At 53.9% G+C, this 13,988-nt stretch overlaps 7 protein-coding genes across 7 annotated transcripts; 5 read left to right on the top strand and 2 right to left on the bottom strand.

Annotated features, from left to right (window-relative positions):
- Positions 1-426: 426 nt before the first annotated feature.
- Positions 427-2,172, top strand: A1O5_04426 (uncharacterized protein; the record flags this gene model as incomplete). Its single annotated transcript, XM_007745033.1, has 1 exon — positions 427-2,172. One exon carries the CDS (start codon positions 427-429, stop codon positions 2,170-2,172), a length of 1,746 nt encoding a protein of 581 aa, XP_007743223.1.
- Positions 2,173-3,146: 974 nt separating this feature from the next.
- A1O5_04425 (uncharacterized protein) lies at positions 3,147-4,279 on the top strand (the record flags this gene model as incomplete). The annotated part of the gene is made up of 3 exons (XM_007745032.1): positions 3,147-3,390; positions 3,451-3,534; positions 3,627-4,279. The coding sequence occupies 3 exons, from the start codon at positions 3,147-3,149 to the stop codon at positions 4,277-4,279; spliced, it is 981 nt and encodes a 326-aa protein (XP_007743222.1).
- A 1,795-nt stretch (positions 4,280-6,074) lies between these two features.
- A1O5_04424 (uncharacterized protein) lies at positions 6,075-7,867 on the top strand (the record flags this gene model as incomplete). The annotated part of the gene is made up of 2 exons (XM_007745031.1): positions 6,075-6,548; positions 6,596-7,867. 2 exons carry the CDS (start codon positions 6,075-6,077, stop codon positions 7,865-7,867), a joined length of 1,746 nt encoding a protein of 581 aa, XP_007743221.1.
- Positions 7,868-8,368: 501 nt separating this feature from the next.
- Positions 8,369-10,864, top strand: A1O5_04423 (cysteinyl-tRNA synthetase; the record flags this gene model as incomplete). The annotated part of the gene is made up of 2 exons (XM_007745030.1): positions 8,369-8,694; positions 8,746-10,864. 2 exons carry the CDS (start codon positions 8,369-8,371, stop codon positions 10,862-10,864), a joined length of 2,445 nt encoding a protein of 814 aa, XP_007743220.1.
- Positions 10,865-11,126: 262 nt separating this feature from the next.
- Positions 11,127-12,056, bottom strand: A1O5_04422 (uncharacterized protein; the record flags this gene model as incomplete). The annotated part of the gene is made up of 1 exon (XM_007745029.1): positions 11,127-12,056. The coding sequence occupies one exon, from the start codon at positions 12,054-12,056 to the stop codon at positions 11,127-11,129; it is 930 nt and encodes a 309-aa protein (XP_007743219.1).
- A 518-nt stretch (positions 12,057-12,574) lies between these two features.
- A1O5_04421 (uncharacterized protein) lies at positions 12,575-12,967 on the top strand (the record flags this gene model as incomplete). The annotated part of the gene is made up of 1 exon (XM_007745028.1): positions 12,575-12,967. One exon carries the CDS (start codon positions 12,575-12,577, stop codon positions 12,965-12,967), a length of 393 nt encoding a protein of 130 aa, XP_007743218.1.
- A 260-nt stretch (positions 12,968-13,227) lies between these two features.
- On the bottom strand, positions 13,228-13,434 carry A1O5_04420 (uncharacterized protein; the record flags this gene model as incomplete). The annotated part of the gene is made up of 1 exon (XM_007745027.1): positions 13,228-13,434. The coding sequence occupies one exon, from the start codon at positions 13,432-13,434 to the stop codon at positions 13,228-13,230; it is 207 nt and encodes a 68-aa protein (XP_007743217.1).
- Positions 13,435-13,988: the final 554 nt, after the last annotated feature.

The following is a 13,988-nucleotide window of genomic DNA, read 5'->3' as shown; positions in this document are numbered from 1 at the left end:
CTAAACAAAACCCACTACCTAACGACGCTGGCACGTGATATCAAATTTTTGGAGCACGTTTAACGTCTCTTCAATCTTAGAGAGCCCCCCCTCTTCACTTCTCGTCATCACCATCATCTTTATGGTTATCCGGAAAAAGCAGCAGAGGAAAAGGCAGCTTCTGAATCATCACGGCGTTTCGACTCCTGGCAGAGGACTAATGTCTGACGTGAGCAAGTAGCAAGGGCGATAAAGAGGGGTTTCTTCTCTGTCATTTTTCCTCTTGCTTCTCTGTTGCTCTTGGTCGGCTTCTCTATTCCAAGAAGAGAGAATAAAAAGTCCTCAGCTCGCGCGATATTTGAAAGCAGAAAAAGAGGCCGTCTGTTCAGACAAGAAAGGCAAACCCAAGAAGAAAAATATCCGGGGAAAAAAAAAGGGCGATCAAAAATGGTTTCCACGTTCCTGACCCCATCTCGGTTCGCCAAAGAACACGACCTGGCCTCTCTGCACCTGCGGCGCGACCAGTCTCTGCCGGTGGTCCTGTCAACGCAAGTGACCAAGGACGCGGATGAAGGGTACGCCGAGGGCGTGGTGACGAACACACGGTTCGGCTCGTTCCCGCACTCGACCATCATCGGCGTGCCCTGGGGCAGCCAGATCCGGGCAAGCAAGGTTGACACGGGGTCGCGCGGGTGGACCAAGAAGAGTCGCCCGGGCAAGAAGGGCAGAGATGTCGGCGGCGGCGGCGCTGGAGGAGGAGGAGGAGGAGGAGGAGGAGGAGGAGGAGGGAAGAAGCGGAAGGCGGACGAGGCGCTCTTGGAATCAGAAGGAGGAACGGAGGGAGGAAGAGATGACGAGCGTCTAGAAACTCCGCAAGATCCGACGGGAGCGGGAGCAGTGATGGCCAAGGAGGCCGTCGTGGCGGACTCGGGCTTCGTGCACGTCCTCCCGCCCACGGCCGAGAACTGGACCACCTGTCTCCCGCACCGCACCCAGGTTGTCTACACGCCGGACTACAGCTACATCCTGCACCGCATCCGGGCGAGGCCCGGAAGCAGGCTGATCGAGGCGGGCAGCGGGAGCGGGAGTTTCACGCACGCGGCGGCGAGAGCTGTGTTCAGCGGGTATTATCCCGCGAAAGAGCGGAGTCGTCCTGACGACATTGTGGGCGAGGGGGAAAAGGAGGCCGGTCATGGTCCTGCTCCTGCTGCTGCCGTTGCTACGACTGTGCAAGAAGGCGGAAACGAGGGAAATGGAGCGCTGATGACGAGAGGAGACGGCAATGGCGAGAGAGACGGGAAGAACGAGAGATGCGGACGCGTCTTCAGCTACGAGTTCCACCGTGAGCGACACGACAAAATCAAAGCCGAAATGACTCTACACGGGTTAGACACCATTGTCCACGCCATGCATCGAGACGTCTACAAAGATGGCTTTCTAGTCTACGACTCTGAAGAAACTCCCTCCGACGAGAGGACCTCCCCGCGTGCCAACGCCATCTTTCTGGATCTGCCTTGTCCATGGGAGGCTCTGCCTCATTTGACCCGCGAGCCGCTGCACGAAGGCGCACCGAGCGTCCTCGACCCTCACTCCCCTGTCCACATATGCACGTTTAGCCCTTGCATCGAGCAGGCGCAAAAAACAATCTCCGCGCTTCGGAGGTACGATTGGATAGAGATTGAGATGGTGGAGGTGCAACACAAGCGCATCGAAGTTCGACGAGAGTACACGGGACTCGAGTACGACGGCATGCGCTCAAGCAATGTTTTTGCAGCCAATGTTGAGGAGGCGGTATCAAGACTAAAAGAAGTGGAACAAAGGTTGAAGGATTTCCACGCAGGAAAGAACTCGGATGAGTACAAGAAGTCCACAAATATCAATGACCAGCAGCGGGAGAGCGAGGCAGGCAAGCCACCATTCAACGGAGGTCAGCTTGTGCACAGGACAGAGGCCGAATTGAAAACGCACACTTCGTATCTCGTCTTTGCGGTGCTGCCCAGAACATGGTCCGAAGAAGACGAGGCGTCGGCACAGGAGAAGTGGTCAAGACATGTGAAGATCATATCGCATGCGCCCAAGAGCCAGCGCCAGTTGAAGAAGGAGGCGAAACTGAGAGCAAAAGGTCAGACCCAGAACGGCGTTAGAAATAAAACGTCGGCCATACGTGAAGATGCGGTGAAGGAGACTACATAGGGGTCAAATCTAGATGATTGGCCAGCAGATGATGCCAGGGTGATGTTGTCCTGCGAGCATAAGACTGAGTAGTTATGATTTACCCCATCTCAAAGGCCACGGCAGATCCAGTTATGCAAGCGGGAATCAGACACGGCGCCGAAGACCCAGAACACCCACCGAGAGGGGCCGTAAGAGGCATGTCATCATAACAAGCTCGTTTGATGGATTTCCTTCTTTGATAAACGGTCACCCACCCGTTGGCATGATATTCAGCCTGCCACGTGACTGAGGCTGTGTGAGGCCGATAAAAGGTCGACCAATTGCCAGGAAATTGACCCTGTGGTGACATTCAAAGCTGCAAATTTTCCATAGGGTTGACTCTGCAGAAGCTGCATATCTGATCGGGCCTTTAGAAGGGCAAAAAGGTTCGCCTAGAAGCACCGCCTCAGTCGAGGCTCCAGATTGAGCCTTTCCTTCGAGCTGTCGCTAAACCCCTTGCGGAAGGGGTTGCGAACTTGGAACAGTCAGCCAATTTTCGAATGATTTCAAGCATGCCTGCTGCCTGATACTGCTCGCTTAAAGGAGAGCGATGTTATCGGCGCTCTGAAACAACCCACTCAGGGGTGATCGTCTTTATTCAAACCCTGCACGGAGTCCAGGATTCGAACCGGATGGGTCTGTAAGAGCCCTTTGCGCCGGGAAAGGCGCGTATACTCCGTATTCGCCCTCCAAAACAGTGCAAGTTGGCGCATATGAATCGCCGTGGGTCTTGGGCCTCCTTTCCACCTATGGGCCATCCATGGATGGACCAACCCCAACCAGTATAATAAGACATTGAGGAACAGGCCGATCAGAGTGATTTTACCGATAGCCTACAACCCTCTCGTGGTCATTCTGCTCCCACATCTTGGAGAATTTCTTCACTCAACTGAGAAGCCGAATCGCTGGCAATCTGTTAGGGAGGCATTCCTCACATCACACTTGGCAGCATCATGGAAGCGTTGGGAAACTCTATCCCGCACTTGCTGTTCCTCGCTTCTCGATCCGTCAATGGCAGCGAGCCCGGTGACAAGTCTCCCCAAGAATTTGCAAAGCAAGGCCGATACGACTATGTCCCATCTTTCGCGGCAGCGGTCGTTTTCATTGCGCTGTATGCCGTTGCATTGATAACAAATCTGGGCCAGATGTTCTGGCACCGATCTTGGTTTTGGTGGTCGATGAACTTTGCGGTCGCCCGTGAGTCTGCCATTGCGTCGTCAATATGCAGCTGCATGTGTGTTACTGACCTTGACACAGTGGAGTTCATCGGATATGTGACTCGAGCTATTTCCATCAAAAATCTCGAGAACAGGAACACCTTCATCGTCCAGACTGTTATGAGTAAGTCTCGTCCAAAAAGGATACCAGCCTTACGAGAGATTCAAATCCCGTCCCTCCCCGATCCAACTCTTCGTTACTGATAATTAAGTCAGTCCTCGTTGCACCCGCCGTGATGGCGGCCGCCTGTTACATGGCGTTCGGCCGAGTCGTGATGTGGGTGGTCCCTCCGCGCTTTCAGACGGCTCGCCATCTCTGGGTGCCTGCGCGCAGGATCACCCCGGTCTTTGTAGGATCTGATGTCTTCAGCTTCTTCATCCAGGTAATTGGAGGCTCCATGGTGGCCGCAGCAAACACGAAAGAGCACGCAAACACCGGGAAAAACGTGGTTCTGGTCGGACTAGGATTACAACTGGCGTCATTCGGCTTCTTCGTTTTTGCCAGCCTCCGGCTCAGCATTCTGCTGAGGACGACGCTCCGAGACGTTTCACTCCCAAAAGAGCGCAACTGGCAGTTGTTCTTGACGGTGATCAACGTGGCCAATATATTGATTCTGATTCGGACGGTGTTCCGCTTGATTGAATTCGCCTTGGGAACGAGGAATTATCTCACCGATCACGAGTGGTTCTTCTATGCATTTGATTCGGCGCTGATGTTCCTCGTGGCGGCAATCTTCATTGTCGTCCATCCGGGCCATTATTTGCCGTACCTAGGGATCAGAAGAAGGGAACAGCAGTTCTCGAGAAACGCGGACAAGGGACCTTTTGCTAAGCTTGCACGCGGCCACATGACCATGGAACTGTCATAAGATGACTCGCCGCTGGCAGCCAGGACAAGAATGGGTTGGAAGGGGCATGGTGGATGTGACACGGAGAAGTGATGCCGAGATGGGCGTCCTTTCAAAGGCCTGCTTTTTTCTTCAGGGAGGACGGAGGCTTTGGCTGAACAGGGTACCCAGATTGCCAGTTATCGTTGTACTGTAGCTTGGTGACGATGAGCACATCCAATTAATGTCTTGGCTCGGCAAGACGTAGGATGGCCGGCAGCAAAGAAGCGGATACGAGAGGGAGGAAGCACGTGGGTGTGGATAGCGTGGCCTGGTGGATAGCTGGTCTTTGGTTGTGTGTTTGTACCTGGTGGTAGCCAAATGATTGGGGTGTGAGGGCTGGGATCGGCTTTGATCAGCCCGACGTGTTTCTTTCGAATTCGGAGTAGGTAGGCTATCAATTGGTGCCATTCAGTGTTGTGCCTGTTGTCCTTTTCAACCATGGGTGTAGCCACCCGACCAGCGCCTCCGTGCGATGATGGCGGCCACCATTGTCATGCTAAAGCGCCGATCGTCGAAGGAGGAATGGAGAGGAATGGGGGTCGTGGCCGATTTCCGAGTCTCTATTCGAACTTGCGCTAAAGGGGGGGGGGGGGGGGGGGGGGGGGGGGGGGGGGGGCAGCTCGGTGGGTATTAGCGAGGGCGCAGATGAAGGCAGATGGTACCCAGTACTGTATCTGGCCGCGTTCATGGATGCTTGCAGTGATACAACAACAGACGGCGGTGACGGATAATTACCGGGCAGGTTGGTGGGCGCAGGTGGTTTGGGTCGTCCTTGGCAGCATCGGGCAGCACCTGGCAGCACCTGGCAGCAAGCACCCGCCGTGTGCGGTGGTTGATCCGGCTTAAACGGCATCTCTTGTCACTGCTTGGGTGTTTAGAGCTATCTCTCAACTCAACCTGCCCTTCACTTGCCCGTTTTCCTTTTGTTTGCCTCAATTTCTGCTGTATGGACCGGTATTCCACATTCCGCTTTTGTCGCAAACCATGCTCGACCAGGCAGTTTTTGCGAGCAGGTCTGAGGACAGGAGAGAAAAACCACACCCACCCGGGCAACGACCCGGTGTGTACGAGGTGTTAGGTACATGAGATTGGGGCTTCTGACCAGGTCGTGCCCCAGTTGCTCCAGCTTGCGTATTGCAGCTCGCAAGCTCCTGGTGGTCGTGTACCGCAACTGATACGCCTCACTGCAAGCCATCAACGACATTCAAGCCCGCCGATGCCACCATCAAGACACCAAGACCGCCAATCCAAGCAAACAAGCCGCCATGAGCATCACCTCAAGCGTTGGCATCTTCTTGCCCACTACCCATCTCCACCTTTTCCCTCTCGTCGCATCTCATGCCGTTTTGATAGGATCCTGTTTCATTGCGTCTGCTAAGCCTCCTTACGGCAGCATCTTTATCCACATGTGACCAGCTAACCTGTCCAGTGTTGTTGACAAGGAAAATCTCCCGCTGGCAAGCTCGAATGCCCACCAAATGCCCCCCCCCCCCCCCCCCTGAAATTACGCGGACTATTTCCCACAGTGTCGAAATCAACCGCCGATGAATCAATTGCCATATGCGTCGACCCTCTCCGATCCTCAAGTGGCCATGTCGTCAAAACTGTGGCCGGCATCGTGGTTGGCCAAACGACACGCACCGTCGCTGGGTATGGTTGCTAGTCCTCTTCTCCCCCCGTTGACCACGAAGCGCATGTATTTTTCACATATAGTACGTGTTGGCCACCTCTTGTATGTGAAAGACACGGACAATGCTGCGTTCCCCCTGCTCCAATGCTTCTCATGGGGCGTCGGCGCTTCGAGGTGAAGCCCTTTGTCCTCCGGCTTCTGCTCTGGGCCGTGATTGTTGTCGCGGGTGCTGTTGCTCTCTACTTGACCATTTCCTACGCCGCGATCCCGCTCCTTATCTGGTTATCTCCGACCCTGAATCCGACCTTGTATGATCTGGGCTTCTATGGTGGTTCGCCTTCGCAGACATATGTGTCGAATGGCTTGAGCTCGCCGCGGACAAGCATAGGCAAACACGACCCGGATTGCGACAAGGGGTATACCTTTCTCAATTACAATGGAGGCTCCATCCCCAATCCTGGTCCTGCAATACTGGATAGTAATCGTGAACTTATTTGGAAAGGGGAAGGTTTTGCCGTTACGACGAATCTAAAAGTCCAGAGTTACATGGGCCAGCAATACTTGACGTTTTGGTCTGGAAAGAAGGGAGGGACCATGGGCAGAGGCGTCTATCACATGGTGAGTTTGCATTCATGTAAAGCTTCGGTCGATTGATAAAAGATCAGTTGGATAGCTCGTACGATGTCAAACACACAGTTTCAGCTGTTGCGAAGGGAAGCGAGATCGAAGGTGATCTCCACGAGTTCAAAATCACCCCAAACAATACCGCGCTGTTGACGTTCTACAATGTGACTCCGGCCGACCTCTCCTCGCTGGGTAAATGGAAGAACGGATGGCTCGCCGACAGTGGGTTTCAGGAAGTCGACATTGCGACTGGCGAGCTGCTCTTCGAGTGGAAAGCCTCAGACCATTTCCAAGTCAATGAGACTTTCATGACTCATCCATTTGGCGGATACATCAAAAGCATTCCTTTCGACTTCTTCCACATTAACAGCGTCGACAAGGACTCCAAGGGCAACTATCTCATCTCCTCACGCCATACCCATTCGGTCAGCTGCATCAGCCCGGATGGCCAAATCATATGGATTCTTGGCGGCCAACGCAACCAATTCAGGGACCTCTCAGCGGGCGACGCTGTCAACTTCAAGTGGCAGCATGATGCACGTTGGGTCAGCGAAGAAGAAGGTATCATCACGCTTTTCGACAACAAGGAAGGAGGGCCCTTGCATGTCGATGGCCCATACAGCCGAGGCATGATGCTCAAGCTGGATATAGCCAACCGTACCGTAACCCTTCTGCACTCGTATGTGTCTCAATACCAGACACGGACGCCTTCACAGGGCTCGGCGCAATACCTTCCTGACACCAGACACGTGTTCGTGGGCTTTGGCCATTCTCCGGTCTTGAGTGAGTTTTCTCTGGACGGAACTCTGCTGTGCGAGGTCCATTACGGGGCGCCGTGGCTTCACGTCTTCACTACGGCAGTTTCGTACAGAGCTTTCAAATCAGCAGGTTGGATTGGCAAGCCTCGAGAGCCCCCTGCAGCAAAGATCGTGGATGACCTGCTCTATGTTAGTTGGAATGGAGCGACAGAGGTAGAAGCATGGGTGTTGCAGGGAGGTGGCACAGGAGAGCACGAAGAGGAATGGAGCGATCTCGATTTCATTGACAAGGAGTTCTTCGAAGAGAGTTTTGATCTGTCCCAGCTCTCTCAATATTCTCGGTTTCGCGTGGGAGCGCTGGATCGAGAGGGTGAGATCTTGGGATACTCGGATGTCGCTCCACGAGAAAGCTCTGGGAGCTGGTGGGGGTTTGTACTCGCCGTCTTTCTATGGGGAGTGGCATGCAAGGTCGCCTGGATGGGCTACGGGTGGGTCGCTCGACACCGCGGCGCTGGTAGAAGAGGCGTTTCGTGGGTTGTTGGGAAGAAATGGTGACCGGAGGGCTTGGACCTGCATTTTTGCATTGTTCACGGCGTTTCTTGCTTGAGACATACACTCGCAGTTCCATAGAGAAGCTGGGCCTCAAGCCAGACGGTTGTGGCTGGGAAGAGAATGGCATATTGCAACCTTCCTCGCTTGATACATCCAGCAGACATTCGTGCACAGAAGAATCCGTATTTTGTTGCTTCACTTCAAGTCTGAGTCCTCGACCCCTCCGCCTGGTTTACGGGCATTTGACCCGCGATCCATCCTCAAAATTTAAGTGGGCAAAGTGGCTCCGGGGTAGTACTACCTCGTATTGCGTGCGATTTTCCGAGCCTCATTCCAGCCCAGCTGCGTGACTCAGTCCTGCTCAGCGTCCTGCCTGCGCCCAAACAGAGGGAGGTGAGTCAGTGAAGTGAAGTGAGCTGTGCTGCGCTGAGCTGGAGTCTCATGAGCTATTTGAGGCGCTCTTTCTGCTCATCAGCTTGGAGTTTCTGCAACAAATCCTGCAGAATGTCGCAACCTCTCTGGACCATGCCTACGGGCGCAACCCATCAGCCGCAGTTGAAGGTCTACAACTCGTTGACACGATCAAAAGTCCCATTTGTCCCTATACAACCCGGCCATATCTCTTGGTATGCCTGCGGTCCCACGGTCTATGACGACTCCCACCTGGGCCATGCGCGTAACTATGTGACCACGGATATCATTCGACGTATCCTGCGAGACTACTTTGGCTTCAAGATTCGGTTTGTTATGAACACCACAGATATTGATGACAAGATCATTCTAAGAGCGAGGCAACGTCACCTCTATGACGAATACAAGAAGAACCACAGGTACGGAGCGACGGCACGAAATAATCTCTGCAGATGCTAACTGCCATCTAGATACATCGACGACCAAGTCCGGCAAGACGCTCAGCAGGCCTGGCACTACTACATCCAGAAGAACCTGAAACGCATAGCATCCAAGGACCTCATCACCCCCGAGACATTCGACGGAGTTATCGAACACACATATGGAGATGTCCTTGCAGGAGGGAGCCTAGAGCCAGGAACCAAGCCAGGTGACAAAGAGGCCAAGATCAAGATGCACATCAATACCGCTCGAAACGCGGCAAAAGCTCTGATGCAGGATCCAAAGCTCCTGACCCCGCATGAATTTTACAACCGCGTGAACGATATCATGTGCCTCGTCCTGGACGAGCAGTTCGGGAGCACGATCCGCGGAGACGATTATGCCGTGTTCACGAAACTCACAAAAGAATATGAGGCTCGATTTTTCCAGGACATGCACGATCTCAATGTCATAGATCCAGATGACCTTGTGCGAGTCACTGAGCATGGCAAAGAGATTGCGGAGTTTGTCAAGAAGATTGTGGACAACAAAATGGGCTACAGGACGTCAGATGGTTCGGTTTATTTCGATATAAAAGCATTCGAGGCCGCCGGTTACCCGTACGCCAGATTAGAGCCATGGAACAGAAACGACAAGGAACTGCAGGCTGACGGAGAAGGTGCTCTGTCACAAAAAGACGCAACTGCTAAGAGATCGGACGCCGACTTTGCTCTTTGGAAGGCATCAAAGCCCGGTGAGCCAAGCTGGGATAGCGAATGGGGTCCTGGTCGGCCTGGATGGCACATTGAATGCTCGGCGATGGCGTCGGGGAAGCTTGGTCAACAAATGGACATCCATTCCGGCGGGATTGATCTAGCATTTCCTCACCATGACAATGAGCTTGCCCAGAGCGAAGCGTTCTGGGCAAACCATGGTCAATGGGTGAATTATTTCCTGCATATGGGTCATCTATCCATACAAGGATCAAAGATGTCAAAATCGCTGAAAAACTTCACTACCATCCGGGAAGCGCTCCACGTCAGGAAGGATTGGACTGCGAGGAGTCTGCGAATTGTTTTCTTGCTCGGAAATTGGAAAGACGGAATAGAAATTACGGATGACATGGTCACCGAAGGCAGGAATTGGGAAGACCGTGTAGACAACTTCTTCCTCAATGCTATCGAGGCCATCAAGAACACAAAATCCTCAGACGAACGACCAGCCGGCTTGGAAGACGCTGTTCAGGAGGCAGCAGAGAAGGTCCGAACTGCATTACTCGATTCCTTCAACACGCCGATCGCCATGAACACGATATCACAACTAATAAACACATACAACAGCGCCAAGAAGTCCGAATTGACAGCAGCGGATCATCGCCGGGTGGGCCTTTTCGTCACACGTCTAGTGAACATCTTTGGTCTGAATGGCTCCGAGCCAGCAGATACCGAACAGGTGGGCTGGAAAGGTATCGAGATCCCGGACGCCGCAAAAGAGTTCGTCTACCCGCTCGCTAAAATGCGAGACGAACTGCGACAAGCCGCCATTGCTAAATCCATCACTGCCGAGAAAGTCCAGGAAATCGTGACCACTTCGCCCACAAGCCTGGAGGAGCCGGCCTCCAGTGGGAGACCTCGGCCTTCATATGCCCGTGCACTGAGCGAGTTCAGCAGGGCCGCCCTTCAAGCGACTTCTTCGCCGGCTGCCATGGAATCCTCGCCTGATCTCAACAAACAAATCCTCGCACTCTGCGACCGGGTCCGAGACATCGATCTCTGGCAACTGGACATCTACCTCGAAGACCGAGAGAATGCGCCCGCTCTGGTCCGCCCCGTCACCGAAGGCCTCAAAGCGGCCCGGCGCGAAAAGGAAGACAAAGCCCGCCAAAAAGAAGAAGCGAGAAAACAGCGCGAAAGAGAAGCGCAGGAGAAGTTGCAGAAGGCCAAACTCGATCCGAGAGAGATGTTTAAACCACCCCATCAAACGGAGTATTCGGCGTGGGATGACGATGGTGTCCCGACAACGGCCAGGAATGGAACCCCTCTGACGGCGAGCCGGGTGAAGAAGTTGAGGAAGGAGTGGGAGGCACAGCGGAAGGCGCACGAAAAGTACCTGGCCACGCTTCCCACCCCAGTGCCAAATGGTCTAGATTCACCTTCTGCTACTCGCTAGGAACCAGTTAGCAGTCTGAGCCGGCTTCTGGCCGACTTTCAGGCGTAGATCGCTTTCTCGGGGTGTCCCATTTTCTGATAGAGGATTGTATTAAATACCCAATTCTGAGGAGTCATCATCGATGAGACGAACCGCGGCAGGGATGACGACCGGGGGGGGGGGGGCAGAGAGCGCCATGAGAATAAAAAAGGAATTATTTAAAAAAAGTCCCCACCGGAGATTCGAGACTTGCACGAGTTGTAGCTCTTTGAAGCCAGATCGATCACAGCTTCCCTTCTCCCTTCAAGCCCTCATAGAGCGCCATGGCCGCCAAGGTCTTCCCATCTCTCCACGTGACCTTCCACACCTCGTGCAATCTCACAATGCGCAGCGTAATTTTCTCGCCGTGGTCCCTCAAGCCGGTAAACTTGCCCCTTAGAGTCTCGATCTGCGGGCGCGGGAGGGTCTTGCGGGCGAGGAAGATGGGGATGAATTCGTCGGACCCGCCTGGGGAAGGGTAGATGGCCGACTGGAGCTGCTCTTCCGGAGTGTTCTCCTGAGGACCAGGACCAGGGCGAGTGATGGTGGACGACGACGCAAGTTGCGTCATGTCGATGAGCTCGTCGCTCGAGATCTCGAGCCCGGTTTCCTCTTGGATTTCTTTGGCTGCTGCGCCCGCGAACGTGCCGCTGTCGTCGATCATGCCCGCGGGCAGTTCGACGAAGTTGAGCGATCCGGCCGGAATCCGGGGCTGGACCGTCAATATCGCGTACTCTTCTTCTCCTGGCAGGGGCAGCGCCTGGGAGGTCGTTGGGGGCGATTGCTCGGAAGAAAGCGAAGGCAAAGGCAAAGGGGTCAAGATTATCAACATGGCGACGCTCCCGCCTCGCATGAATACCGAGCCGGGCAGGGACTCTCCCTCGTCATTGGTCACGGTGGCCTTGAGCTTGAGGAAGCCGAGGCGGTGGCCGGAAAAAAAGTCGACGGATTGGATCTCGATGGATCTCAGAGAGTATGGGGATTTGTGGAATGGGTGGGTTGCAGCGCTGTACTGTAGTGACAGGCTCCTTTGCAGGGTATTCAGCCAGGTCTTGAAGGCCGGGAAACTGAGGAGTTGGTCCTTGGTGACAGAGGACGGGTGGGTTACTGGGATGCTGGGGGTCGTGTCGGGGAGAGTGAATGTGGTTGTTGGCGTGCTTGTGGTTGACGACATGGTTTTGGATAGAACAGAGGGTTGTGAGAGTGAGAGATGGCGGGAGAGATGCTTCAGCCTTGAGAACATTGGTGGGAGCAACAGACCTGACACAGGACTTCGTGTTCTCGGCGGTTGATGATGGTATGTATGTAGTTGGTGAGTAGGAGGCTGTGAAACTGTCAAGGTGCCCGTATTGAGGGATGGATGTTGCGGCAGACCAATCACAAGAAAATACTGAAGTACTCGGTATGGACTTCGTATTTAGCTCGCTCCTGTAGGTATGTAGTAGCACTAGAGCAAATCTGACGATACGGTATCATTGGTGTCTGACACGCTGGAATGACATTGTAGCCCCAGAAGAGCCATGGTTCCCGAGTGTGGAAATATTAATAGCACTGTCATATTGCACATAATTCCGCTTTTGATTCTTCCCTCTTAGAATTCTTTCTCTTTGCGGTGCATTATAGAGCCACACATATATGGTTCGATCAATCTACCTCCAACCTTCTGTCCTTTATGAATGAGAATCGTCGCTCATGACAAAGACCAAAGCTGCTCCGCTGACGGAGCAAACTGCCACTATCACGCTGCGCAGCCCTCCATATTCATACTTCCACCTCCGTCTCCACGCCATGCCAACACAAGCTGACCAGACGCTGGACGAAATCACACTGCGTTCATATCTCACGGCAGCGCTTCAGCAGTACCTCGGACTCACCGGCACCGCCATCCCCGTCGACGTTTTGAAAGTCGAGGGCCCAAATGCCTGGATCCGTGTCCCCTGCGACGATGAGGTCGCTGTCACGGCCGCGGTGAGTCAGTGGGTCGGGGCCAAGGGCGTAAGTCTCGGCATTGAGGCGAGAGGCTCGTGGTTGGGTGGTGTTGTTGCGAGGGGCCTGGGTAAAGGTTTGTGGAGTTTGGGAGGATGAATGGATGGGACTTGACGCGAAACGAACTTTTGCACCGGCAGGATTTCTAGCATTGATGGACGCCCTGCTGACACGGAAGTTATGTTGTGCCATCTAAGCATCTATTGTTACACCGCTAGCGCTTCTCGCAAAGAGACCTCGTCCGAGTCACTGTCATCATCGAGCTTCTTCGCTGAAAAGACCTCAGTCTTCGATCGGCCTTTCTGACACACCCACCTAAAGGCCTTTCGAACCTCTGCTGCCACGGCGTCAGCGAACCTTCACCAGACGCAAACGAATTCAATACAATCACCTTTTTCCGCCTTAGCTATCTGCTTCAACGCCGCTCTTCGGTCCCTCTTGGCCTGATCTCGGAGAAGTTTCTCTTCTTGCTTCCTACTCTTCTCGGAAGCCTTCCAAGCCGCGAGGCGTTTGTTGTATTCTTGGACTTCGGGGTCGTGCTGGACGGAATACGGAGATACCGACATTACGGTGGTTGAAGGGTGCGAAGCTGCTGTGACTGGGTAGGCCCTGAAGACTGGCTCAAGGAGTCGTGTTGAGGGCCTGATTCGGTTTCATTGTGAGCATGAGAGAGACTTATACCCCCCAAAGAATGGGAGAGGTCAGGTGCCGTGGAGGAGTTCTGTGAGCCGTTATGGGAGAAGACATAAGCATCAGTCTCACGGCGGTGAGATGGCCCTCGAGGTTCGACATCCCGCCAACACTGTCTGGTATTTCTGTCACCGGGACTCGGCCCGAGGAGCAGGTAGTTGTTAATGAGCTGCGGTAGAGAACAGGTTCATCATGCTGCCCAGGTATTCAGCACATTCTGAGCCTTTTTCCGCGCCGCTAATGCTGTTGAAAGGACCTGCAAAAGGACCTACATACGGAGTAGATCTCGCCGATGCCTGCCAAAAACGGGCCATTTGTCGCCGACAGATCCCGTCAAGGTCCCAAAGCGAACATTCGTTCTACCATAATTATCGGAATACTACGCAGTATGTGTCCGTGTTCCTCCCCCTAAGAAAGATGCCAGGGATAA

Source organism: Cladophialophora psammophila, assembly GCF_000585535.1.
Source record: "Cladophialophora psammophila CBS 110553 chromosome Unknown aczJe-supercont1.6, whole genome shotgun sequence".
Classification (NCBI taxonomy): domain Eukaryota; kingdom Fungi; phylum Ascomycota; class Eurotiomycetes; order Chaetothyriales; family Herpotrichiellaceae; genus Cladophialophora; species Cladophialophora psammophila.
The sequence above is the reverse complement of the archived record's forward strand: the minus strand, read 5'-3'. Positions and strand labels throughout refer to the sequence as shown.